Below are 27,098 nucleotides of genomic sequence, written 5' to 3'. Positions count from 1 at the left end.
ACGTCCGGCATAACAATATGTACACTCAGACTATATCCCACTCTTTTCAGAAACTCAAGAAAAACTGTTCGTTCGGCTCCATATATATCTATTGTCACCCCTCAAAATCCTCCCTTCCCATGCAAGGATAATGATCATTTTTGCAACACTGTCATCAGGTTCACGTACTGTCATAACCTCGCTGCTTTCTGAGCTAATAACAATCTCTGTCCAGACTGTGATCTTGGGCTTTCTCAAAACCTACATGAGAGGTTCCTGCAGCTTCATAATGATCATTTTTGCAACACTGTCATCAGGTTCACGTACATAACCTCGCTGCTTTCTGAGCTGTCACAAAGCGGAGAGGAATAACAATCTCTGTCCAGACTGTGATCTTGGGCTTTCTTAACCCGGCAGCAGCGACGGGCCAAATTTGTGGCTTTACCGTGTACCAGCTATGAGCCAAATTTTTACCATGATATAAACCCCCAAAATAGATGAAGCGTAAATTGATCACAAATGCGTTGGTACTGTATATTATGAAATGGTTTGCGTGAGTGATGATTTTTTCTCATTAATTCGCTGAGAGGGGCCTTTAAGATACATGATCCCCGCAGCTACCGGGTTAAAACCTACATGAGAGGTTCCTGCAGCTTCATAATGATCATTGCTCAACACTTCGCTTTCTGAACTGTGAGCACACGACTCAGATAACTGTTGTTAGTGTCGTACAAGTCAACAACTTGGTTTACTGAGGAATTTTGAAGGAAATCTAAATGTGCTGACATAAGAAATTTCAGTCGCCTCCTTTTTGTCCTGTAAGATTCTTCTGCCATGTCTTGGCATCTACTTTGAACTTCTCTGTCACTAGAATGAACAAATGCTAAGCTTGACCTACAACAGAATCAGAATTACTTGCCTTTTGTTGAGATGAGAGAGTTTTCTTGAAAGGAAAGCGGCGGTCCTGCCAGGCAGCCCGCCACAGGTACCGTTAATTTGAGTACCGGTACTCAAATTAACGGTGCCTGCCCACCCCGACCACCGACTAGGGATGAGCAGGTACCGTTAATTTGAGTACCGGTACTCAAATTAACGGTACCTGCCCACCCCGACCACAGACTAGGGATGGGCAGGTACCGTTAATCTGAGTACCGGTACTCAAATTAACGGTACCTGCCCACCCCGACCACCACTCCTCGGCGGCGGACAGTGACTCGCTGCTCCTCCACGTCTGTCAGGGACATTTTTCGTCTTTTCCACGCTGGGCTGTTTTCCCAGAGTCCCTCCACGACCCCAGGTGAGACATTGAGGCTGCCGTGGTGCTGTGAATAGTGGAAATAAGGAGAGACAGTCACCACTCGTCTCGATGAACAGTTTTTCTTTTTGGCGCTGTTGGCGTTGTTGAAGGGACGCATTATTAGTGGCCTGGGAAGCTGCTCAGGGATGCCACATTATCGTACTCACCACACTTGATTTTCCTATTTCTAACGCATAACGATCATAAAAAACCCTCTACAATTAACATTTTTAGCAATAACTAGAAATGGGTATCGTTAGTTTTATGGGTGCGACGGTTTTTGGTCTGAAATGAGCGAATATAAGAAGCTGAGTACGACAATCTGGCAACGTTGAAGCTGCTGCAGGCGCCATCACGGTGCAAAGAGCACACCCACGAAGAAGAAGAAGAAGTACAGATGAGGAGAAACACTCACGCCTCACAAGGGGGACCAGTTTTGCTTCCTGGCGCTCAGATATTGGCTTTAATGGAGCACTTGTGGTGGGAGGCGTCCAGGCTACAGGGAACCTTCCTGCCAGGCTGGAAATACTGGAAATAAGGAGAAGCAGTCAGGGTTTTGCCTAACCTGACCTGGGCAATGTGCAGGAGGAGTGGGCGTGGTCTGTGAAGCACAAGGGCATATATTCCATAGTGTTCATGCCTCCGTGTATTCAGATTGATCTATTGAGCATCGGAAATGGTCTAGAAAATGTGTTCAAACTGGAATAACAACATACATAACTGAAGCGCAATCAACCCCCTCACGGCCCGGCACACACTGAGTCAGGGCTGCAACACCCTGAATCTGGGATTTCCTTAGATAAAGTCGAAAATTACCCTGTTTTGTACAAAATTACCTTACATTTTTATCATGATTACTTTAGATTTACCTTATATTATGTAGTTAAGTTTACCATGTTTTCAAAAGAATTGCTTCTATGTTTATCATCTATTACACTTAATTTTGTGAAAAGAAAGGCAACATATAAAGAATACTATAACATTTCTTTTATTACTGCTGCTACATCATACAAAAGAATTAGGTCAATGTTATAATACAATATGTAATAGGAACAGAAGTTCTTTGGCCTTGGAAAATCACAGTATCCTTTCCCAGTATTATATACCTATACCAGTAAACTATATTAAAGTAAGTTATAAATATCTCAGGTACCTTTATCATTATCAAAGAAATGTTAAACCGAGGCATACACTATAATAGGAATAGAAACTTCTTTGGTCCTTGTTATATATCACAAAATTCTTTTCACTAACACACTTCTTTGGTCATTTTCAATCACCTAATTCTTTTTCACTAAACTCTAAACTAAAAAAATTGAGTATATTACTTTTGTAAATCATATTTCCTATGCAGTATTGGTTAAATTGAGGGTTAGGGTGAGGTTGGAGTTTAGAAAAGGGAATAGATGGAGGGAAGGTGAGAAGAAGGTGACCTGTATGAGATTGCATCAGCAGCGGTATACAAGGAGGAATATGGAAGAATGGTGACTGGCAATGAAGGAGGTGTCAATGGAGGTAGGAGAGGATGTACAAGTGAATGAAGTGTAGGAAAAGTTCAAGGAAGAGGAGGGCATATAGGAAGATGTTGAAAGGGAATGTAACAGAAGAGGTGAAAAGGAGAAGGAAAGGGGAGTATAAAGCATGCAGGAATCAGGTTAAGAGAATGGTTAGGGAGAATAAGACGAGAGTGGATGAAGAGTTTGGGAGAGCACTGTGCGACAAGTTTAGAGAGAATAAGAAATTGTTTTGGATGGAAGTGAGGAAGGACAGGAGGGGTACGTGGTGAAAGTGAGAGGATGGAGTGGTGTTGGGGGCAAAGGAATAGGATGCAGTGAGGGGTGTATGGCAGTGATATTTTGAGAGGTGGTAGACAGCAAGTACAGGAACAGATAACTAGGGAGGAGGTTAGTAAAGCAATAACTAGGCTGAGGGGAGGAAAGGTACCAGGGAATCCTGGCCCAGGTGTGGATGGAATAAGTGCAGAAATGCTGAAGTATGGAGTGAGAGGAATGAAGGAGTGGAGATACTGGTTAACTGGTTAACTGGTTATGAATAGGCATTTACAGTACTATACATGTGAAATACTAAATTTTGTACCTTTCTGAGAGAATGTCCTGGCACTGACTCTCAGTAGCATTACTTTTTACTTGTTTAAGTACTTTTCTGAGATCACTGTCCATTGTAAGTTCATGTGCACTTATTCCAACCCGTTTAAGACCATTTTTAATATGCAACAAGCTAACAAGACTGCATGGCTTCAGAGAATTTCTTAAGTCAGTCTTTATTAAATTCAACTGACTGAATACCCTTTCTACAGCAGCATTGGAATGAGGCAGTGACATAACACATCCAACCACTTTCATCAGGTTTGGGTACTTTGGTTCCCCATTCATTTTCTTTTTTCCTAGTTGAGATTTCCAAAATTCTACAACATCATTCTCACCAAAGCTTCCAACCTCTGTGTCAATTCCAAGGTTTCTCCACTCCAAATCTGCATATTCACAGTTACAAATTGTTTGTAAATATGGAAAAGCCTTAAAAACTTCCCTGAGGCTACGGGGCTTCATATTCATTGCATTTTCTGGTGTTATGAAAGAGAGAAGCTTTAGAGTTTTAACTTGGAATCTGGTTCGTATTTGATTAACCAACTCAATTAGAAATGCTTTACAGGTAGCTTTGAATTTCTTAATACCTTCAGTATCTTTGCAAATTGATGAATTAAGAACTGTGTCTGTAGCTCCTATTCCAATATAGACATCCTCCAGTGGTACATGAAATCTAGCACTTTCAACATCGAAAGACAGAGGATCACAGTTGCGGACTACCGGTACCTGAATAAAATTCCCATTAGTTCTCTCACTAGGCTTACAACTTGGTCATGAAGGTTTTGAATTTGAGGACTTGAGCTCTGAAACAGTGTGTTAAATTCATTGACCCTGTGAAGCTGCACTTGAACAAACTGTAGCTGAGCTTTAATGAATGGGTTATTCAGGTTCCTGAGAATACTGTCTGTCACATATGAAGGGTCATGGTTTTCACTAACCACAGATGTAAAATATAGTGTTAAGGCATCCCATTGTTCTAATATACGGGATACACAAGCTTCTAATGACAGCCACCTTGTTTGTCCAAATGATAGCATTTTGTGGGGTGAAATATTAAGAAACTGCTGAAACTCTTTAAGTTCATGCTGCCTCAAACTTGATCTACTAAAGTGAGCATATATGTTTCTACACAAGTCTTCTAGTGAAGTTGAAAGTTTTAAACAAGCATGTGACACACAAAGATGAATTATATGGCAGCTACATTTTACAAAAGAAATATTGGGATAGTCAGCTTTCATTAGAGCAGCAACACTATGTCTTTCTCCGAACATCACATTACATGTGTCAGAAGCAAAGCCTATGATGTTGTTGAGAGGGATATTTTATCTTCAAAACACTTTTTATTGCATCATATAATGACTGGGCATCACATTTTCAACAACAGCCATGTCAAAAATGATGTTACAGGCTCCACTTTTTCATAGTCAAAATACACAACACAGAGAGCTAACTGCTTTTCACTGCTAATATCAGTTGTCTCATCAGGAATTATACTAAACATTGTTGTTTTCAAAATTTCTACAAGAGATTTAGAGAAGTGGAACCCCAGACCCTGCCGAGCTATATTAACACATTTTGTTCTACTCATGCTCATTTTCTGCAAAGAATCTTTCTCAGCAGAGTTGGATGGACAGAGAGCTTTGACTAAATCAATTACAGAGTTAGCTAATGAAAATGTTAGATTGTTTTCTGCTATGAAACAACACACTCTGGCTTCAGTCAACATTTCATAATCAATTGTGCTACTTTGGGCAGTGAAGCAGTGACTAACAGCACGCTGTAATTTACATGTTTTCATCTTCTGAATATGTCCCGCACTCTTCCCGTGTCTTTGTATGCCAGACTTTGAGCAAGGTACTGGTGTAGCACAAAATGAACAGGAGGGCCTTGCTTTTGAATCATTGATGGTTTGAGGTGGTCTCAACCAGTCTTTGAATTCTGGAATTTGTAGCCAGGCATGGCGAAACTTTTGCTTGTAGTTACTGCTACGTTTAAGTTTTTTTGAGCGACTAGGTTTAGGAGATGAATGATTGGAGCTATCTGTATCCTCATCATAGCTTTCTTCACTCTCTTCTACAGCTGCTAAAGACATGGTGAAGTCCTCAGAAACACCGTCGGGATAATATGAACACTGTAATGGGGCGAAGATGCTATTACCTTATATGCAATTTCTTAAAATAATAGGTATACTAAGGGTATTAGGCCTATATATTTTATTTAGTTTTAACAAGGGTGAAATAATGAGTGTAGGCAAAACTAATATGACTGTAGACTACTCATTAAATAACAGTACCCTAGGGACTTGGGAGTTCAAGTAAGTAGTGACCTACGCCCCAGGGAGCAGTGTATAATAGCTAGGAATAGAGCTAACAAGATACTAGGAGTGTGACAAATAGGAGTTCAGAGGTCATTCTGAGTAAGGAAATTCACCAACTTGACATTTTCCTGAAAACCAGCACTAGGAGGGCGATAAACTAATACAAGATAAACGGAAAATTTGATCAAGTATACAACAACAACATTCTGGCAATCACTTTTAACAGCCTGAAAAGAAAAGTTATCATGAACATAAAAACTTAGTGCTTAGTGTGTGTGGGACATTCCCCTGAGGCAACTTTGTCTCCTTTATTTTGGGTGCTTTTCTCGTGATTTCCACCTCCAGATGTTTACCAAACGTGTAATTTTGGATATTCTTTAAATATGTGTAAATTATTATCGTCTGAAAGGGTCCGTCACGGTGGGGCCGTCCTGGTAAACACGGGGCCGTGAGGGAGGACCGTCGCGGAGGGCCGTCGTGGTCAGGGGCCGTCTTGACCTGCTTCCATGATAAGTAGTCGATATACAACACGTCTGTTGTGGTTTTATTTGGAGGACGGCTTTAGTATGTCCACAGTGGGTCTTTAAAAGTATACGAGCTGGCTCAGTTTTTCCCCTCTCACCCGTGGGCTGCACCATTCCTCACCAAGGCAGGAGCCGCTGTTGGTAAGATTTACCCACACACACACACTGTGACACAGGAGGCTTTCTGTTCTCTCCCCTTACCTTTGTACCATCCACGGCACCACAAACTAGGTGAGGGTGTCTTTGAAATGAGTCGACAGTGGAAATCATGTCTAAATTACTTCAGAATTACTCCAACACCTGCTAAATTACGCTAGAATTACGCTAAAAAGAGCATTACTCTAAAATTACCTTAGACGATGTGAAATTACGCTAGTTTAAGGTAATTACGTCAAAAGTTGCAGCCCTGCACTGAGTTAGGGGCCGAGGAAGTGAGGACGACACGGTTGAGTATTGCCTAGATGTGTGTGTTGTCAGGTTAGGGTGGGGGGGGGGGGTCGAACCCTATCCCCCAGGTAGCTGTTAGGTATGGTCAGGGTAGGTTGGGGGGTTGAGAGAGGGCAAAGCCCCCGTTAGCCGTTAGGTTACAAGTCGGGGTTGGTTTAGTTTAAAAGTAATTTGTGCCACTTGAGAGAGAGAGAGAAACCTCACACTCACATAGGTGGAGTGTGCTACGGGGAACTGTAGTGTTCCTGATGTATGTACCCTCCTAAAAGTAGGTTTTTTGCTGGTTTGGGCATATTCTGTGTCCTGAAAATAATACGCCTACTCCTGCTACATTTTTACCCCTGAGCTGAGGGCAGGGCTGGAGTATGGATCTTGAGGTGGTTTGGGCACGTGAAGAGACGGGGGAAGGTGAGCCTCTGGGTGTTAGGGTGGAGGTGCCAGGTTGCCGCCCACCAGGCAGGCCAAATAGGAGCTGAGTCCAGTGCCGAGCGAGGAGGTTGAGGTGATTTGGGCACGCCAAGAGGAGGAGGGGGTAATATTCACGAGAGGGTAGCCACCTCTGGCAAAGGTGATACTTACAACATGGATTCTTTTTTGGTCCCTGAATGCAGTGTAGTAACAAGTGACTTCCGGAAAATAGAAGGCGGGTCGGGGGGGGCGTAGTCCCCTGTTAAGGGGGTCAAGGGGGACCAAGCCCCCCATTAAGTAGGTTACGTTAGGTTAGGTTTGATTAGTTTAAATTTATTCGGCATGCAGTGTTGGCCGGCAGAAATACACAGTGCATGGCGGGACAGAGCGGCAGCGGGGGTGGTCTACTATGCAGGCCGGTGTTGCGAGAAATACCTCCTCGCAGAAATAAGTCGGTCTGCTGTCCACCACACATGCATGCCGGGGAAATACACGGCAGGAAAAACATTAATTTGGTTGGTTTTGTTGTAGTTTGTCCACTTGTGATCTTTCACCCTGTAGCAGCGATGGGCCAAATTTGTGGCTTTACCGTGTAGCAGCGATGGGCCAAATTTGTGGCTTTACCATGTAGCAGCGACGGGCCAAATTTGTGGCTTTACCGTGTAGCAGCGATGGGCCAAATTTGTGGCTTTACCGTGTAGCAGCGATGGGCCAAATTTGTGGCTTTACCGTGTTGCTGCGATGGGCCAAATTTGTGGCTTTACCGTGTAGCAGCGATGGGCCAAATTTGTGGCTTTACCGTGTAGCAGCGATGGGCCAAATTTGTGGCTTTACCGTGTAGCAGCGATGGGCCAAATTTGTGGCTTTACCATGTAGCAGCGATGGGCCAAATTTGTGGCTTTACCGTGTAGCAGCGATGGGCCAAATTTGTGGCTTTACCATGTAGCAGCGATGGGCCAAATTTGTGGCTTTACCGTGTAGCAGCGATAATAAATTTGTTGCTTTACCATGTAGCAGCGATGGGCCAAATTTGTGGCTTTACCGTGTAGCAGCGACGGGCCAAATTTGTGGCTTTACCATGTAGCAGCGACGGGCCAAATTTGTGGCTTGACCGTGTAGCAGCGACGGGCCAAATTTGTGGCTTGACCGTGTAGCAGCGATGGGCCAAATTTGTGGCTTTACCGTGTTGCAGTGGCGGGCCAAATTTGTGCCATGATTTAAACCCCCAAAATAGATGATACATAATCTGATCACAAATGCTTTGATATATATTATGAAAAAGTTTGTGTGAGGGGTGATTTTTTTTATTTTTCTCGCTTGGAGGGACCATTAAGAAACATGATCCCCGCTGCTACCAGGTTAAGAGTAGCAGGGATGGAATAAATCATGATTTTTCAAAAAAATAAATAAAAAAATTCGATTTATATGAATTAAATCGGATTTGTTATTCAAATTGATTTTGTTTATTTAAATGATTTTTATTGCAATAATCCTTGTTTGTTTCCACTTGTTATTTGTTTCAGTCTTATGAGTCCATTTTCTTGTATTAAACTTGGCAAAGTTAAATGAAACCATAGTTTAACCCGTCCGCTGCGATTGGCACTGATTTGGGTTTCAGTGGTAACCATGTAACACATAGTCCCAGGTCTTTCTCTGCCTCTGTGGTGGATAGTGGAGTGTTTGCCATGTGGTATTGGTGTGCTGGATATCCCTTCACTGGTAGCCTGGTAACATACACTCCCAGGTCTTTCTCTGCCTCTGTGGTGGATAGTGGAGTGTTTCCCATGTGGTATTGGTGTGCTGGATATCCCTTCACTGGTAGCCTGGTAACATACACTCCCAGGTCTTTCTCTGCCTCTGTGGTGGATAGTGGAGTGTTTGCCATGTGGTATTGGTGTGCTGGATATCTCCTCCCAAGGTGCAGGACTTTACATTTTTCTTCATTGAATTGTAGCAGACACTTTTGCTCCACTCCTGTAGCTTGGTGAGGTCTTACTGTAGGAAATCTGCTGTCAAGGGGTTAATATACATTACCCAAGATGAGTTTTTCACTTTACATACATATATATATATATATATATATATATATATATATATATATATATATATATATATATATATATATATATATATATATATATATATATATATATATATATATATATATATATATATATGTCAGTGGTGGGCACCGATCACTTTTTTGCTGTTCCGATCCCCAATCATCCAATCAGTTTGGGCAACTGATCCGATTCCGATCATTTTTTAAGTACTGCTGTTGCAATCACCATTCCGATCATCCGATCATTGAAACTTATAATAATTACTATTATTTAAAAAAAAAATAACTACAAGAAACACCTATTTTAGGCGTTTTTTAAGTAATAATTTCAAATAAGTAGTAACTTAATTAATTGCTTATAAGAACATAAGAACATAAGAACATAGGGAAACTGCAAAAGGCTGAGTGGCCTACACAGGGCAGCTCCAGAATCCCCCCCAGTACTCACGGTGGGTGAGGTGTAGTTTCAGGGGTTACAGGTAGAGGCTTGATCCTCGTTTACTTTCGGTACAGGTGTACGCTCCAGTACCCTGTCTCCTTACTGCACCCACACCTCACTGCCACCTGTCGTCCTCCTCCATGTAGCTATCCAGTCTACTCTTAAAACAAGCTATCGTCCCTGCACTAACTATGTGATTGCTGAGTCTATTCCATTCCCCCACCACCCTATTACTAAACCAATGCTTGCCTATATCTCTCCTAAATCTATATTTTTCTAATTTAAATCCATTACTGCGAGTTCTATCCTGCTGGCTAATTCTCAGTACTTTACTTATATCACCTTTGTTGTAACCCTTGACCCATTTGAATACTTCTATCAGATCTCCCCGCACTCTTCGTCTCTCTAGTGAATGTAAGTTTAGATGTTTCAGCCTATTTTGATATGGGAGGTTCCTCAGCCCCTGAATCATCTTGGTCATCCTCCTCTGAACTGATTCTAGCAAGTTGATGTCCATTCTGTAGTGTGGGCACCAAAACTGGACAGCATAATCTAAGTGTGGCCTAACTAACGCTAAATAGAGTCTGAGGATGACCTCTGCACTCCTGTTGGTTACCGTCCTGTTAATAAAGCCTAATACCCTGTTAGCCCTATTCCTCGCACTAATACATTGCTTCCTTAGTTTTAGGTCAGAGTTCACTAACACTCCCAAATCCCTTTCACACTCTGATCTGCCTATCGCTGTGGAGTCTAAACTATACCCGTGTAATGGGTTGCGTGTTCCTACACTAAGCACGCTACACTTGGTGATGTTAAAATTCATCTGCCATTTTTCTGAGCAAGCTGACAGTTTGTTGAGATCCTCCTGCAGTGCTCTAGCATCCTCCCCTGTCCAAATAGTGCATCCTATTTTGGTGTCATCTGCAAATTTAGCTATGTCACTAGTTATCCCATTGTCTATGTCATTGATGTAGATAATGAATATAAGCGGGCCTAAAACTGAGCCTTGGGGAACCCCACTGGTAACATTACCCCATTCGGATTTTTTACCGTTAATGGTAACCCTCTGTTTCCTGTCGCTAATCCACGCCTTAATCCAATCAAATACCTTCCCTCTTATCCCATGAGCCCTGACTTTATTTAACAGTCTCTGGTGAGGTACCTTATCGAAGGCCTTACTAAAATCAAGATAAACCACATCATAGCTCTCATCATTGTCAGCTGCCTCGTATACTCTATTGTAAAAGGATATAAGATTAGTGAGGCACGACTTTCCTTTAGTAAACCCATGCTGTGAGTCGTGAATTAAACTATGTCTGTCTATATGGTCCCTAATACTATCAGCTATTATTGACTCAAGCATTTTACCTATAACTGACGTCAAACTAAGCGGCCTATAGTTCTCCATAGAAGATTTGTCACCCTCCTTAAATATTGGAATAACGTGTGCCTGCCTCCATGAAACAGGCACCACCCCTGTGTCTAGTGACTTCCTAAATACTTCTGTTAACTGCCCACTGATTTCAGTTTCACATTCCTTTATTACCCTGGGGAAAAGTTCATCTGGCCCTGGTGCCTTGGTGACTAAGTCTTTCTATCTGTCTAATCACGAGCTCCCTACTTATGTTGATGTCGGTTAATTCTTCTACCTCTTCTCCCCTGTAGATCTGTTCTCCCTGAGGTATATCATCTAATCTTTCCTTGGTAAATACAGTTAAGAAACGCCTATTTAATTAACGCCTCTCTCATTTCCTCATCTCTATCAATCAGTGTTTCTCCTGACTTAAGCGGCCCTATCTTATCCCTAACCTTGGTCTTATAAGGCTGAAAGAAGCCCTTTGGATTGGTCTTTGCTTCCTTGGCAATTCTAATCTCATAATTATGTTTTGCCATACCCGTGTTCTTTTTCACTGTTCTGGCTAAATCGTTGTGACTATCCATTAGGTGAGTTTCCCCCTTTTGATCCTGACCTATAGTTACTAGACTATATAGATAACTAGACTCCTGCTTCGTCCCTCCACACTTGGCCATAGAGTCTTTAACACTTAATAAATAGTTATAGAGTTGTTCATGTTACTCTGTTGCCTTTGAAGTTAATAAATAGTGAATAATTGTTGATGAGGAGGTAAATATTGTTAGGCCCGCCGCCTGCCCCAGTGTTCTTCCCGCGGCCATGTTAAGGTTCCTCGCGCAGTGCTGGGAGAAAAGGCACAAATGTCTGAATAAGTGAAGATAATTGTGACTTTATTCCAGGTTAGAAAATTACCTAACACTGAAAAGGAAGGTGTGTGAATAAGAGGAAGGGAGGAACGAGAGGAGGAGGACCTGATGCAAAGCGTTACAGGTCAGAAGAAGAAGAAGAACCACCCCCTCCGCACCATGGGCAGCACCGCACCAACTCCTGCCCACACACAGCCATGGGTGAGGGAACGTCCTGCCTGGCCCTGCCCCTCACTGCCCCATCGAGCACCTGCTGCCCTGCCCCCCACGCCACCTGCTCCCACGACACCTCTGTGCCCTGGCCGTGCTGCCCACCCTGACCTGCCCACGGTGCTGGCGGCGGCAGGCGTGCACCCTCACGGCAGGAAGCTGTCACCCGCCTCACCTGTGCCTTCCTCGGGAGGACGGGGCAGCCTGTGAGGCCCACATGCCAGTAAGGATTCGTTTTTTACTCCTGAAAATAAAAGGGATAATGTTTATGAAAGCGCGTCGCCTCCTCTGGCCGCCACAGCCGTAAAATAGCTCGCAGAGAGGTTGGTTGTGCCCTCCTCGACCCCCCCTTCTAACCAGGGGTGGCATAGCCCCCCCTGGACCCCCCCCCCCACATGGATATGTGACTTATTTCAGCGAGGAGGTATTGTTCGCAGCACTGGCTGCAGCGTCGCTGCGGCCAGCACCAGAGGAGGCAACGCGCTTTCGTAAACATTATCCCATATTTTCAAGAGAAAAAAAAAGTCCTTGAATTGGATTTTCAAAGCGTTTCCATGACTGTTTAAGGTTTGTAGAAAAGATATATGAAGTGATACTGATGTTTCATAAGGTAGGTAATGAGATGCTGGCACGGACCTAAAACAAATCTTTACCCACATGCCTCCACACCAGGGCTCGTGTGAGTGACTACATCGCCGCGGCCCTGCTTAGTTAGGGATGTGTTGAGAGAGTTGCCCATCTCACTGCGGTACTTGTCACCCTAGCCATGGGTTAGATCTCATTATTCCATGCATTTTGAACCCCATACATATGCATCGCAAATTGACAGAAACACTGCTACCGATTTTAAAAGTTAGTGTTTTTTTGCGGCCGCGGTGTTGTGGGCCCGGGCGTGGGAGGAATAGCGTACGACTCAATAATCTGGGCCACACTCGCCTGGTAAGGTTATATTAATTCTACGGTGTTCTACTGCTACTGTTGTGTTTTTCTAGTTTCACGAAACAATTACGGCTAACACTGTTTACGTGCGCCATATTTGACTGCTCTTGTGATGAGCACGGCAGCGGTGCAGCCGGAGTTGTGAGAAATACCTCCTCGCAGAAATAAGTCGCATATACATGTGGGGGGGGGTGCAGGGGGTCGAGGGGGCCGTTAGCTGTTAGGTCGTAAAGGTCGGTTGTGATAGTTTAAATATGTTCCCCCACCCTAAACCCTCTGCGAGCCATTTTGCGGCTGTGGCGGCGGATGATGAAATTGCAACAAGTCAGTTTGTAGTAGTTTCCGAAGAAAAAAACTATCTCCAAATGAAAAAGCACAATGTTTTGGCCCGAAATAAATAGCCAGTGTATCAAATTTTGAGATGGGCAACTCTCTGAACATTTACCATTACTTACAGGCTTCTTGTACCTCACACAGTTTATGCATTTCTTCTCAGCCACGGCGCACTCCTGTGATTGATGATTGCCAAGGCATTTGAAACATTATTTTGGGGCTTCCCCATTTCTCTTAGCAGTACAGTTGGCCTCAAGATGGCCGTATCTCTGACAATGATAGCATATAATTGCATGGTATCTGTCTCTCACTGTGTATATTCCCCATTCTAATTTCACCTTGTCGTGATTCTTGTGACTCAGCTCCCTCACAGTTGGGTCACACCTCAGAATGTAGTGCCTCGTGCCGCCCGCCGCAGGCTTTCTAAAAACCATCTCAGTCTTATCCTCAACACCCTCAATTGCGTGTAAGAACTCATTGCGGTCTAAGATGGTCTCCTTTATCTCTTCCTTGGTCTCCTCTTTATGCACATTGCATCTTTGGGTTCATCTTTCCAACACTCTTGGTACTAATTTGCTCAACAGACTCCAGCAGTTTTTGAGCAGCCTCAGCCCTTGTGTTCTCATTATCAAAGTTCATGACAATGTTACCTCCATTAGTGAATCTTGAATCAGTTATTTGAATGCCATTCAATGCCTGGGAGACTCCATCCTTCATGTCTGTTGCCTTCTTTTCCTGTGTAGAAGTTTTCACGACCAGAATATTCTTCTTGACTTTCCTCTCTGTCTTTGCCACCTCAGCCCAACTCAGCGCCTCAGCAAGGGCGTCAGCAACTGACCCCAGGCCCTCCTGCATCCTCTCAGCCCTTGACTCAGCTTCATCTTTTACCACAGATATTTCTTTAGATAACTCTTGCTTGAATTCATCCAATTTCTCCACAATTTTGGTAGCCAGAGATGCTTGGTGGAGGCATGGGTTGCAAATCCAATTAATTTTAGGTATATTCTCCTGCTTAATTCCAGACAGATGAGCACACTTCACATGCCACCATTTAGGGCACAGACAGCATGCGATCCACCTGTGAAATCCTTACCAACGTGACACAAGTGCATCGCGCCCTTGGCTTTGCCAGCCATGTCGACACAGCACCCTCCACACGGAGCAAGACACCCCATCACGGCCACGACTCACTCCACGCGTGGCTGCACGGTGCTGTTGAGCTATCCTTACTATTCCTGGAGCTAGCTCACACAATGCTCACACTGGTGTCCATTCCTGGACAGGTTTTGTACCACTGGTGCAGTGTTTGTTGCCCATTGTACCACTGGTGCAGTGTTTGTTGCCCATTGTACCACTGGTGCAGTGTTTGTTGCCCATTGTACCACTGGTGCAGTGTTTGTTGCCCATTGTACCACTGGTGCAGTGTTTGTTGCCCATTGTACCACTGGTGCAGTGTTTCATGCACACGTTTGGAGTGTTGTGTGTGTGTGCAGAAACTATCCATGCCTGGGGGACTATTCACGACAGGGTAGTCTACTAATTTCAAGATGCTGACACTTATTGCTGGACTAAATATGATGTTTATTTAAGGAGTAGTACTTTTTTCCAGAAATCACTAAATGATTGGCTTTTCAATGCCTGTTGTGCACCCACTGCCGGCCGCTGATGCAGCCACAAAATAGCTCGCAGAGAGGTTCAACTTGCTTACTGTTTGTATATTTCAGCACTCTCAAAGATCACAAGTGGACAAACTACAACAAAACCAGGCAAATCAATGTTTTTCCTGCTGTGTGTTCCCCCAGTGGGCATGTGTGTGGACAGCAGAGCCACTTATTTCTGCCAGGACGTATTTCTCGCAACACTGACCCGCGCAGTGGACTGCCGCTGCCATGTCCTGTCCTGCGCGGTGTGTTTCCGCCGCCCCGCACTGCGTGCCAAATAAGTTTAAACCAAATCTAACCTTACGTAACCTTCCTGACGGGGCTTAGCCCTCGCCCCCCCTTCCAGTACGGCAGTGTGCTGTATGGACACAAAGAGTGTTCTTTGCTGTCAGACGGCTGACGTTCTGGAATAATACCGAGGGGGCTTCTCCCCCTCGACCCCTTTCTATTTTCCGGAAGTCACTTGTCACTGCCCTGCATTCAGGGACTAAGAAGAATCCATGCTGTAAGCACTGACTTGGCCAGAGGAGGCTGTGGACCCCTCCTGAACACTGTCCCATGCATGTGCCAACAAAATCCCGTTGACCAATCTTTGATATTCTTAGAGCCAGCTCACACAATGTCCACACTTCTCCGTGCACATAGCCCATTTCTTTCACACTGTCCCTCAAATTCATGTGTGTGTGTGTGTGTGTGTGTGTGTGTGCGTTTCTCTCAATTTGTTTGGTCTGTGCTGACATGAAATTCAGTGTGTACATGGAGCACACACACACACACACACACACACACACACACACACACACACACACCATATCCCGTTGTGTCATCTTTAACATTTCCAGAGCTAGCTTACTAAAGGTCCAAACTTTTTATGCATCCCTTGTATTTATTTCTGTCTCTCCCTCAACTTCATGTGTGTTAGTTTGCGTTTTTCTCCGTTTGTTTTCCATGTGCGTAACTAGAATTTTGTGTGTACGTACATGCGTAAGCTGTTCACGCACACTCCCACAAAATCCTGTTGAGCTATCTTTAACATTTTTAGAGCTAGCTCACAAAATGTTCAAACTTTTTCAGGTCTGCGGGCCGTGGGAGTCACGTGTCACCCTCCCGAGCTGCCGGTCTTGGTGGTGCCCAGGCTGGAACACTCCCCGCCCAGTGTTGTGGCACCTGAGGAGGCACTGTAAGACCCTGTGCCTGTTGTATAAGGTGTTGTAGTAGTAGTAGTAGTAGTAGTAGTACACTCGACCCTCGATTTAACAGACCCCGATTTAACGTCAACGGACATAGATTTGTCCGGTGTGACGCTGGCTTTAGAAACGTCAAAACCCTAAACAGAAGGCCATCGGGCCGTGTCGTGCAGGTCAAATCACACCCACACACACTGCCTCATGGCTGTAGCTCCCACTCTTTGGCCGTCGGACAGGACGCATCGTATAGTGTGTCCGCCTTTATGGGGAAAACTGAAAACTGTCGACATCTGGCGCTTGAAGGTATTTTTGCCCCACATCCGGCGGCACGAAACGCGCCCCCATCGGGGGGCCTAACGCGTGTGGCTGTGTTTATTATGGGTTTGGGCTTCTCAGTTTGCCAATTCCCATCCTCCACATGTTGCACGGGACCCTTTCCTTTCTTCTTTTTGAAAAAGAAGAGATGGAAGAAAAGAAAGAAGTCTCGCGCAACATGTGGAAAACAAGAATAAACAAATTGAGGAGCCTGGGCCCACAATACACACACACACACACACACACACACACACACACACACACACACACACACACACACACACACACACACACACACACACACACACACGGGCCCCAACGAAAGCACCACCCGGGCGGCGCCAATGCAGGGGTGATGCTGCCAACACCCATCATTACCAGCAGCAGCAGCAGCCGCCCGTCAGCTGCTCAAGCCCGGCGTGTGGCCAGGGCTGCTCGCACACATGCGCCTGGCCGCCTGGATCACAAAAAAACAATTGTTCCGAGCTAGAAGGAGGCTGAGTAGATTTGTCCGGTGTGACACCAGCTCTACAAACGTCAAAACCGTATTTTCAAGCAACGGACCACCCTTACCCCCTTTTAATCTGTTACATCGAGGGCCGAGTGTAGCAGTAGTAGTAGTAGTAGTGGTAGTAGTGGTAGTAGTAGCAGTAGTAGTAGCAGTAGTAGTAGTAGTAGGTTGAGGTTCACACGTGACAGGCGGGGGCTGGGGGGTACTGGCCCTGATGGCCTCAAATTAAACAAAAAAGAAAAAAATGGACAAACAGGATGCTGGTTTGCCAAGTCACCCCCGCTCCTTGTCCAAGGCATTTTTGTGATCTTTTTTTGCTCGTAAATCAAAACACTCAAACCTAGGTATGACTGTGTATATATATGTGTATATATATATGTGTATATATATGTGTATATATATATATATATATATATATATATATATATATATATATATATATATATATATATATATATATATATATATATATATATATATATATATATATATATATATATATACATATATACATATATATATATATATATATATATATATATTGCTGAGTGGGGTGTATCGAGACCACTTTTTTTGGGTAAATTGCTTGAGACAGTCAATATTGTGAAGTTGTTTGGTTGAACATGGTGTTCCTGTTGTGTTAATTAGGTACGCCTCGGCTATAACTATAAACTTTGTATTTACATCTTTTCAGAAGGAAGTTTGTTAACCTTTCATTGCGGGTGTGGTGGGGTCGCGAGTATCTCAGGCGCAGCCGGGCAATCCTTGGGGGTCTCTGTATCTCACAAACCAAACACACCATTGGAAAGAGGAGGCCCAGATCTATAAGAGTCAGTTATGTTTGCCTCTCCTGCGAACGTACATGCACGTTCAGGGAGTGTTGAATGCTGACACTCACGTCGGTGTGTGCGGGATGACCAGCCGTATTGAGGCAACTGCGGACATCTCTCCTTGGGGAAGTTGAGGTTCTGGCAAGGTTGTGTTGCCAACTGCAATATTTACAACTATTTGGTCAAAGAATCAGTCAGGTGATCGGTGAAGCCATGCAAAAATGCCGCTCTAGTGGACAAGATCAACCACCAGTTACTCGTCCGTAGATTTTCCGCGGTGGGCTGACATGATGTTCCACCAAATTTAGTGGAGAACACACTCATTGGCAATGCTGTGTTGTGAGAAATAGTGTTGGAACACTCCCATATGTGGTGACATGATTTTCCACCAAATTTAGTGGAGAACACACTCAATTGGCAATGCTGTGTTGTGAGAAATAGTGTTGGAACACTCCCATATGCGGGAGATTTGAGTGCGGCTTGAGCTCGCAGCGTGTTTAGCACCACCAGCAAATGCGCCTACTGCTCACTGCGAGCGTTTAGCAATGAAAGGGTTAAAAGCATGTAAAATCCATTCTCCCTAAGGGTAGGATTTCTTACCCCCGTGAACTTTTGTGTTGCAAAACCCAAAGTTTTGGTAAATATACTCTCCTGAAGTTATTTGAGGTTTTAGATGCAACAATTTTTGCATGTTGGTTGTTAAATAGTTGAGGTTTGATACGAATTGAACAGAAATAAAATGTCTTTAATGTTTTTGGTGTTACGGACTGATTAGTTTTGTCTCAGTTCACTCCAACAAAAAAGTTGTGGGGTGAATTGAGACACATTTTAGCAAATGGTGGCAAGCATTTTGCACCCTGGTGGTGGATCCTGTCACTGGCAACACATGAAAACTGTGATGCAGAGTTTGAGCAAGACACCGACGTGAGCTTTGTTCCTAGGAAGTGTGGGTAGACTTGCCCTGAGGAAGAGAAACACTATGTACTAACCTATGAGAGGAGGGCATACATAGGAAGACTTGTAGAAGTTGGGGAAACCACTGATGGAACAATTATATTCTTAGAAGGAAGGATGAAACCACTGATGGAACAATTATATTCTTAGAAGGAAGGATGAAACCACTGATGGAACAATTATATTCTTAGAAGGAAGGATGAAACCACTGATGGAACAATTATATTCTTAGAAGGAAGGATGAAACCACTGATGGAACAATTATATTCTTAGAAGGAAGGATGAAACCACTGATGGAACAATTATATTCTTAGAAGGAAGGATGAAACCACTGATGGAACAATTATATTCTTAGAAGGAAGGATGAAACCACTGATGGAACAATTATATTCTTAGAAGGAAGGATGAAACCACTGATGGAACAATTATATTCTTAGAAGGAAGGATGAAACCACTGATGGAACAATTATATTCTTAGAAGGAAGGATGAAACCACTGATGGAACAATTATATTCTTAGAAGGAAGGATGAAACCACTGATGGAACAATTATATTCTTAGAAGGAAGGATGAAACCACTGATGGAACAATTATATTCTTAGAAGGAAGGATGAAACCACTGATGGAACAATTATATTCTTAGAAGGAAGGATGAAACCACTGATGGAACAATTATATTCTTAGAAGGAAGGATGAAACCACTGATGGAACAATTATATTCTTAGAAGGAAGGATGAAACCACTGATGGAACAATTATATTCTTAGAAGGAAGGATGAAACCACTGATGGAACAATTATATTCTTGGAAGGAAGGATGAAACCACTGATGGAACAATTATATTCTTAGAAGGAAGGATGAAACCACTGATGGAACAATTATATTCTTAGAAGGAAGGATGAAACCACTGATGGAACAATTATATTCTTGGAAGGAAGGATGAAACCACTGATGGAACAATTATATTCTTAGAAGGAAGGATGAAACCACTGATGGAACAATTATATTCTTAGAAGGAAGGATGAAACCACTGATGGAACAATTATATTCTTGGAAGGAAGGATGAAACCACTGATGGAACAATTATATTCTTAGAAGGAAGGATGAAACCACTGATGGAACAATTATATTCTTGGAAGGAAGGATGAAACCACTGATGGAACAATTATATTCTTAGAAGGAAGGATGAAACCACTGATGGAACAATTATATTCTTGGAAGGAAGGATGAAACCACTGATGGAACAATTATATTCTTAGAAGGAAGGATGAAACCACTGATGGAACAATTATATTCTTGGAAGGAAGGATGAAACCACTGATGGAACAATTATATTCTTAGAAGGAAGGATGAAACCACTGATGGAACAATTATATTCTTGGAAGGAAGGATGAAACCACTGATGGAACAATTATATTCTTGGAAGGAAGGATGAAACCACTGATGGAACAATTATATTCTTGGAAGGAAGGATGAAACCACTGATGGAACAATTATATTCTTAGAAGGAAGGATGAAACCACTGATGGAACAATTATATTCTTAGAAGGAAGGATGAAACCACTGATGGAACAATTATATTCTTAGAAGGAAGGATGAAACCACTGATGGAACAATTATATTCTTAGAAGGAAGGATGAAACCACTGATGGAACAATTATATTCTTAGAAGGAAGGATGAAACCACTGATGGAACAATTATATTCTTAGAAGGAAGGATGAAACCACTGATGGAACAATTATATTCTTGGAAGGAAGGATGAACACTCAGGAGGATGTGTTGATGAAGGTTAACTTGGTGCACTGGTGTTGTCAGGCACACCCTTACAATTAGAGGGATTGATGAAGGTTAACTTGGTGCACTGGTGTTGTCAGGCACACCCTTACAATTAGAGGGATTGATGAAGGTTAACTTGGTGCACTGGTGTTGTCAGGCACACCCTTACAATTAGAGGGATTGATGAAGGTTCTGCTGACTTCAAAATGCTTGTGAGTCAACCACTTACAGAAAGTAGCAGTAGGTTACTTTTTTTTGTAGTAGCTACCCGGTATACTGGTATGTATGCCGTGCCTGGCATGGGCACTCCTTAATCATGTAGGTTCATTATACCTCAAAGTAGAATTCATTCTTGACCATTTAAACCAGAGAGTAAAGTTAGTAGTTTATTTAGCAAGTCTTGTAAGGCACCGTTATCGCACACAGGATCATCATCTGCCAAATAATATGGGCAGCGAGACTTTAAGAACATTACTTGAGGTAAATATATTTGTTAAGGGATTCTGATGGTGAACTAAGGGTCAAGGGACAGGGTCCAGCCTTGTGAGACTAAACTGTGTCACTCGTAACACTTGGAGCTTAGTCTAATTACTTGTGAACCACCGCAAACACACTGGACAAACTATCAGTCTGAACTAACCTGTAAACACAAGAATGAGTAGCACCAACGCACCAAGAAAACATGGCAAGTGTTCCCACTGACACGGGGTGACAGGTAACCTGCTCACTCGGTCTTAACACCACTCATCAACTTAATTAAGCCTCGACCACAACTAGTGAGTGTCTGCGCTCCACCGTGGTCACCCCTGAGAATGACACACACACCTTTCCCCTCTTTCCTCCTCCCGCACACTCTGCTGCGCACAACAAGCTGGCTTGGGTCCCGACGGCAGCCCGCCAGCCTGCCGTCACTCAGGCTTGCTTCAACACCTCTGTGTGGGGCAAAGCCTCCTATAAGAGTCCTCAAATACAATGTTATGGCCAAGGTATATTGAACACTGGGAGCGGCTGTGTCCTCACCTGTATGGGGCAATGCCTCCTATAAGAGTGAGCTCGCCACGGAGTGCCAAAAGTACCCGCAGGTTAGGCCTGCTGGAGACCTGAGATTTCCTTGGCAGGCCTCCAGTATCAGAATAAAGTTAATGGTATTTTAATTCCGTTATAAATAATCGCCGTTCTTCCGCAGTAATTAAAAGGAAGCAGATCAACAACTTTCGGCAACGAGGCACTGCTTTTGACCCCGAGACTCCTGAAACTGTCGACGCTTTAGCAGATTTTAGGGAAGATAGGGAGCCCAACGGCCCTCTTTGTCTCTATTCTCTCTCTCTCTCTCTCTCTCTCTCTCTCTCTCTCTCTCTCTCTCTCAGGTAATTACAGGCCCATTAGTCTAACTTCAGTTGTAGGTAAGCTACTTGAGAACATAATTAGAGACAAAATTGTGAGTTACCTTGAAAGCCACTCATTAATTGGGGACTCACAACATGGCTTCCGTAACAAAAGATCCTGCCTATCAAACCTATTGACCTTTTATAACGACCTCTTCACTGTTTATGACGTAACCAAATCACTGGACGTAGTCTATCTTGATCTCCAGAAAGCGTTTGATTAAGTCCCACATCATAAATTACTTTACAGATTAAAGCAAATAGGTATTGATGGTCAAGTAAACCAATGGATCGCGAATTGGTTGAGCAACAGACAACAAAGAGTGGTGATTGACGGATTTAACTCAGAGTGGGCGCCGGTCACTAGTGGCGTCCCTCAGGGCTCGGTTCTTGGCCCAGTGCTCTTCATTATCTACATCAACGACGTGGATGTTGGACTCAATAATCGCATTAGTAAATTTGCAGATGACACAAAGATTGGTAACTCGGTTCTCACTGACGAAGACAGGCAAAGCCTCCAAGAGGATTTGCACAAAATTTCAGCTTGGTCGGATAGATGGGAGATGCCCTTTAACGTAGACAAGTGCCAGGTCCTTCAAGTTGGAACGGGAAATAAGAAGTTCGATTACGAAATGCGCGGCGTTAAACTCACAAGTGTTCAATGCATTAAGGACCTGGGGGTCAAAATCGCGTCGAACCTCTAATTCTCACATCAATGCATCGATGCAGCAAATAAAGCGAACAGAATGTTGGGCTTCATTAAAAGAAACTTTTAATTCAAGAATAAAGATGTAATACTTCCCACCATGCAAAGGACACTGCTAAATTAGAAGGCGTTCAGTGTCGGGCAACGAAAATGATCCCTTCCTCGCACTAGAAGTCCTACGAAGAAAGGCTTTCCACCCTTAACATGTTCTCTCTTGAGAAACGTCGCCTCCGAGGAAAACTGATCAAATGTTTTAAAATACTTAATGGTTTCACGAATGTAGACAGACACTGGTGAGGGTTGTATTCACACAGACACTGTCATTGCAGGTGCTGACTTCAGTCCCCTGGGCCCAGCCTCCTCCTCCACGCAGCAGCGTCAGAGCCGAGACACTGCTGAGACCACCACTGGCATTGACCACTGTGGTCAGTCTCCACACTCCAGGGAAAGTTTGCTGCTGCAAGGTAGGCGCCTCTGAGCTCTGTACACCTGAGCTAACTGAGGTACTTGCCACCTTCCATTTGGTACAGTTGAAACAAGTGTTCTCCTGAACTAAAGTTTGTTTCTTCAGCCCAGAACTTCACTGCTTAACCCTTAAACGACAGGCATTGTTTTCACTGAAGGCTCCCTGGATGCGGGTAAAAACAGCTATTTTTTTGTTGTTTATTCACATTGTGTGAAGCGTCTCAACTCACTGAACACAGCGGTGAAATCCAACTTGCAATAATACGTTGTGTAATAGCCAGGCTAGTGTGTGAGATGTAGCCAGGGTGTGTGTGAGCTGCCGGCACACAGCACTGCTCCGGGGCTTGGGGCAGGACACACAGCACAGGCTGGCGCCATGCTTCACCTCCTCACCACTGGATGTCAATACAGTAATATGAAATAATTTAGACAACATCTACTTGACTCACTCACTTTCAGTCCTCCTCAGAGCCGGCTGTGTCAGTCTGGGGCACACCTGCCTTACGCGTAGCCTTCTTACCCTGCACTGTTGTCATGGAGCACTGGCCGGGCTAGAGTGCAGCACAGATAGGGAAATAACATTATTACTCCCTAAATAAGTCACTCTCACCACTGCCGTCACTACTCACAGTGTTTTCATCACTGTCGTCCTTGTACCCAGAATACTCTCCACTCCATCCTGTCCTTTCCTCCTGATGCGTCACCGTGCTTCCCTCTGTCCACTTACCTCAGGGCTCCGGGGCTGCTCAGTGAGGACTAATGGTCTTATTGCAAATCCACGTGGGTCAGATATGCTGGCAGACAACTCGGCAAGGCACAGAGCCCGCCCGTGTGTATAGTGGCTTGAATTTACGTGCATAACATATTCCAGGTCAACACAGTCCAGCCTCCTGCTGAGAAGGGCCCCGTATGCCTGTGGGGAGGACGCCGGGGCCAGCGGGGCGGGGGCGGCAGTGTGTGTGGCCAGGAGACGACCCTTGTGCCCCGCGCATCACCCCGCAGCCGTGGAGGAGACCAGCGGCCCACGGCAGGCAGCCACCCGCCTGCCTGTGCCTTCCTCAGCCCCCACTCGGCAGGGTCTCATGACTTGTTCCAGTCCTGGTTGGTCTTCAAAGGAAAAAAAGTTAGTCCCAACTTGAGGGAAAGTTTTCTGGGAAGCGAGTTTTTTGGGGAAGAGTTTCATGTTGTTTTGGTTATGTGGGTGTTGGGGACAGGTTGGGGGCATGTTGGGGACAGGTTGGGGGCATGTTGGGAGCGTGTTGGGGACATGTTGGGTGTGTGTCTGAGGCATGAGTTTAGGTGTTCCTCCTCCTCCTCCTCTCTTCCTGTGTTGTGCCCATCAAGGTCTGTGTGTTGTTCCTGTGTGCCTGTGACTGGCTTGTGTTCCTCCTCCCTCAAGTTACCTCCATTCTTCCTCCCTTTCCTCCACCTCCTCCTCATCATCATTTCATGGACGCCTGCTCCTAGGAGCTCCGTCCAGGGGATGGCCACGGCAGAAGAGCTTCCAGCTTTCTCTATCCAGACACTCCCTCCTTGCCTGCTCAAAGTTTCTCAAGGATCTTTCCCCCCTCTCCCTAACGTACTCTTGCACCCTATCCCTCCATTTCACTGGAGGTCGTCCTCTAGCATTCCCTCCCTCTATCTCACTCACATACACGCTTCACACTTCATACATGCTTAAATGACACTCTCATAAGTAGGTCTGGGTGCGAGAGGGATTTAGGGGTCTTAGTGAGCTCTGATCTCCGTCCAAGGGCACAATGCATTCAAGCTAGAAATCGAGCTAATAGAGTACTGGGATTTATTTCAAGGAGCGTAAGCAACAGAAGCCCCGAAGTCTTCCTCAAACTATATTTAGCATTAGTTAGACCTCATCTTGACTATGCGGTTCAGTTCTGGTCACCTTACTATAGAATGGATATCAAAATGTTAGAATCGGTGCAGAGGAGGATGACTAAGATGATTCAGGGGTTGAGAAACTTGTCATACGAGGGAAGACTCAAACAGTTAAACTTGCATTCTCTAGAAAGGCGAAGGGTGCGTGGAGACATGATCGAGGTTTATAAATGGATGAAGGGCTTTAATAAGGGAGACATTCATAAGGTTTTGTTGGTAAGAGAACCGGGTAGGACACGAAGTAATGGGTTTAAACTGGATAAATTCAGATTCAACAGGGACATAGGCAAAAATTGGTTTACTAACAGGGTGGTGGATGAGTGGAATAGGCTTAGCAGTCATGTGGTGAGTGCCAATACAATTGTCACATTCAAAAATAGACTAGATAAATTCATGGACAGCGATATTAGGTGGGGTTAGATACACGGGAGCTTAGGGTCAAAGGAGCTGCCTAGTACAGGCCTACCGGCCTCTTGCAGACTCCTGCGTTCTTATGTTCTGGTCATCTTACTCTCCTCCATTCGCTCCATGTGGCCAAACCACTTTAAAGTCTGTCGCTTCACTTCTTCCCTTCACCCCCGTGACACATTTCAAAACGCTCGTACACACTTTCATTACTCATTCCATCCATTCTACTCACACCACAAGCACTCCTCAAATAACTCATTTCCACTGCCTGCACTCCAGACCTCTGACTTTCATTCCAGGCCCATGTTTCACTTGCATATGTGAGGGTTGGTACTATTATTGTATTCCTCAAATCCCTCTTTACCTCCATGCTCACACTTCTGCCATTCATGATTCGTCCCAGAGACCCCACCACCCTTCTTCCTTGCAATGCCCTTTCTCTTGTCTCCCTCCGTACCACCATGCTTGCACATAACTGATCCAAGGTACTTAAACTCACTGACCTGCTCCATTTCTTCACCATTCACAATTATTTTGCATTCCTTTTCACATTCAATTCCCTCTCTTTATAGGCATACAAAATCTACAACCTCAGTTCTACTTCGCTCACAAACCTTCACTTTACTTTTGTTGACATTTTCTTTCAGCTTTCTCCTTTTACAGACACTATCAAAAACACTGACCAAATTTTGTTAGTCACTTTCCTTTTCTGCAATGAGCACTGTGTCATCAGCAAATAAGACTGAATTCAGCACCCACTTCCTTCCCTCAGCGTACACTTTTACTCCAACTTCCCCAACCTTGCCCTTCATTTCTCTCATAACACCATCCATATAAATTTCCTCCTGCACCGAAATACAGTTTAACCTTTCCTCTTCCTCCTCCTGTTCCTTTCCCTGTCATCTCCACTCTTATCAAGGTCTGTGTCTTGTTCCAGCGTACGATTAGTGCTGAAGAAGGGACGGAAAGAAACGCCTGATGTTGCAGGAATATTTATTGACCAAACTCTGACACTTCTTGCTGAGAGAGAGAGAGAGAGAGAGAGAGAGAGAGAGAGAGAGAGAGAGAGAGAGAGAGAGAGAGAGAGAGAGAGAGAGAGAGAGCAGGGGAGTCCTTTATGTGTCTGGGGGGCATGTGTCTGAGAGAGAGAGAGAGAGCAGGGGGGTCTATGTGTCTGGGGGGGCATGTGTCTGAGAGAGAGAGAGAGCAGGGGGGGGGTCCTTTATGTGTCTGTGGGGGGCATGTGTCTGTGGGGTTTGTTAACTCACTGTGGGGGGACACCCTGTGGGCCTGTGAGCTGAGAGAGAGAGAGAGAGAGAGAGAGAGAGAGAGAGAGAGAGAGAGAGAGAGAGAGAGAGAGAGAGAGAGAGAGAGAGAGAGAGAGAGAGAGAGAGAGAGAGAGAGAGAGAGAGAGAGAGAGATATTCTCTGTGCTAAATCTGATGGTTCCTGCAGGGAAGAAGATGAGAGGAGACCAGACTCAGCCCTCCAGTGAGCCCAGAGTGAGCCCAGGGGACCAGACTCAGCCCTCCAGTGAGCCCAGGGACCAGACTCAGCCCTCCAGTGAGCCCAGGGGACCAGACTCAGCCCTCCAGTGAGCCCAGGGGACCAGACTCAGCCCTCCAAGATGGTGTGGGAGATGAGACCAGTCCTGTTGGGGAGAAGAGAAGACGCAGTGAGACCAGATGAGCCAAGGAAGGACAGAGAGAGAGAGAGAATGTGATGA

The 27,098-nt window shown here is 44.5% G+C and overlaps 1 protein-coding gene and 1 long non-coding RNA gene across 11 annotated transcripts in view; one reads left to right on the top strand and one right to left on the bottom strand.

The window, feature by feature from the left end:
• Window positions 1–1,148: 1,148 nt before the first annotated feature.
• Window positions 1,149–27,065, top strand: LOC126993375 (uncharacterized). Of its 6 annotated transcripts, none has more exons than XR_007747715.1 (7): window positions 1,149–1,276; window positions 11,832–12,231; window positions 16,016–16,121; window positions 22,934–23,068; window positions 23,941–24,192; window positions 26,828–26,874; window positions 26,916–27,065. It is a non-coding gene; the product is annotated as an uncharacterized LOC126993375 (long non-coding RNA). The 6 variants fall into 6 exon arrangements; XR_007747714.1 differs by lacking the exon at window positions 1,149–1,276 and adding an exon at window positions 5,140–6,363; XR_007747716.1 differs by lacking the exon at window positions 11,832–12,231 and having other exon boundaries at window positions 1,155–1,276; window positions 26,916–27,049.
• Window positions 26,889–27,098, bottom strand: part of LOC126993374 (uncharacterized) — a 30,234-nt gene continuing 30,024 nt past the window's right edge. For 4 of the 5 annotated variants that reach the window (XM_050852436.1, XM_050852435.1, XM_050852437.1 and 1 more), the window contains one exon: window positions 26,889–27,023. Coding sequence is in view for 1 of the 5 variants with exons in the window: in XM_050852434.1 (XP_050708391.1) it covers window positions 26,987–27,023 (37 nt within the window). In the remaining 4 variants the exon portion in view is untranslated. The remainder of the gene's footprint in view (window positions 27,024–27,098) is intronic. The other variant, XM_050852434.1, reaches the window with a different exon arrangement.

The sequence above is a fragment of the Eriocheir sinensis genome, unplaced genomic scaffold, assembly GCF_024679095.1.
Source record: "Eriocheir sinensis breed Jianghai 21 unplaced genomic scaffold, ASM2467909v1 Scaffold607, whole genome shotgun sequence".
Taxonomy (NCBI): domain Eukaryota; kingdom Metazoa; phylum Arthropoda; class Malacostraca; order Decapoda; family Varunidae; genus Eriocheir; species Eriocheir sinensis.
The sequence above is the reverse complement of the archived record's forward strand: the minus strand, read 5'-3'. Positions and strand labels throughout refer to the sequence as shown.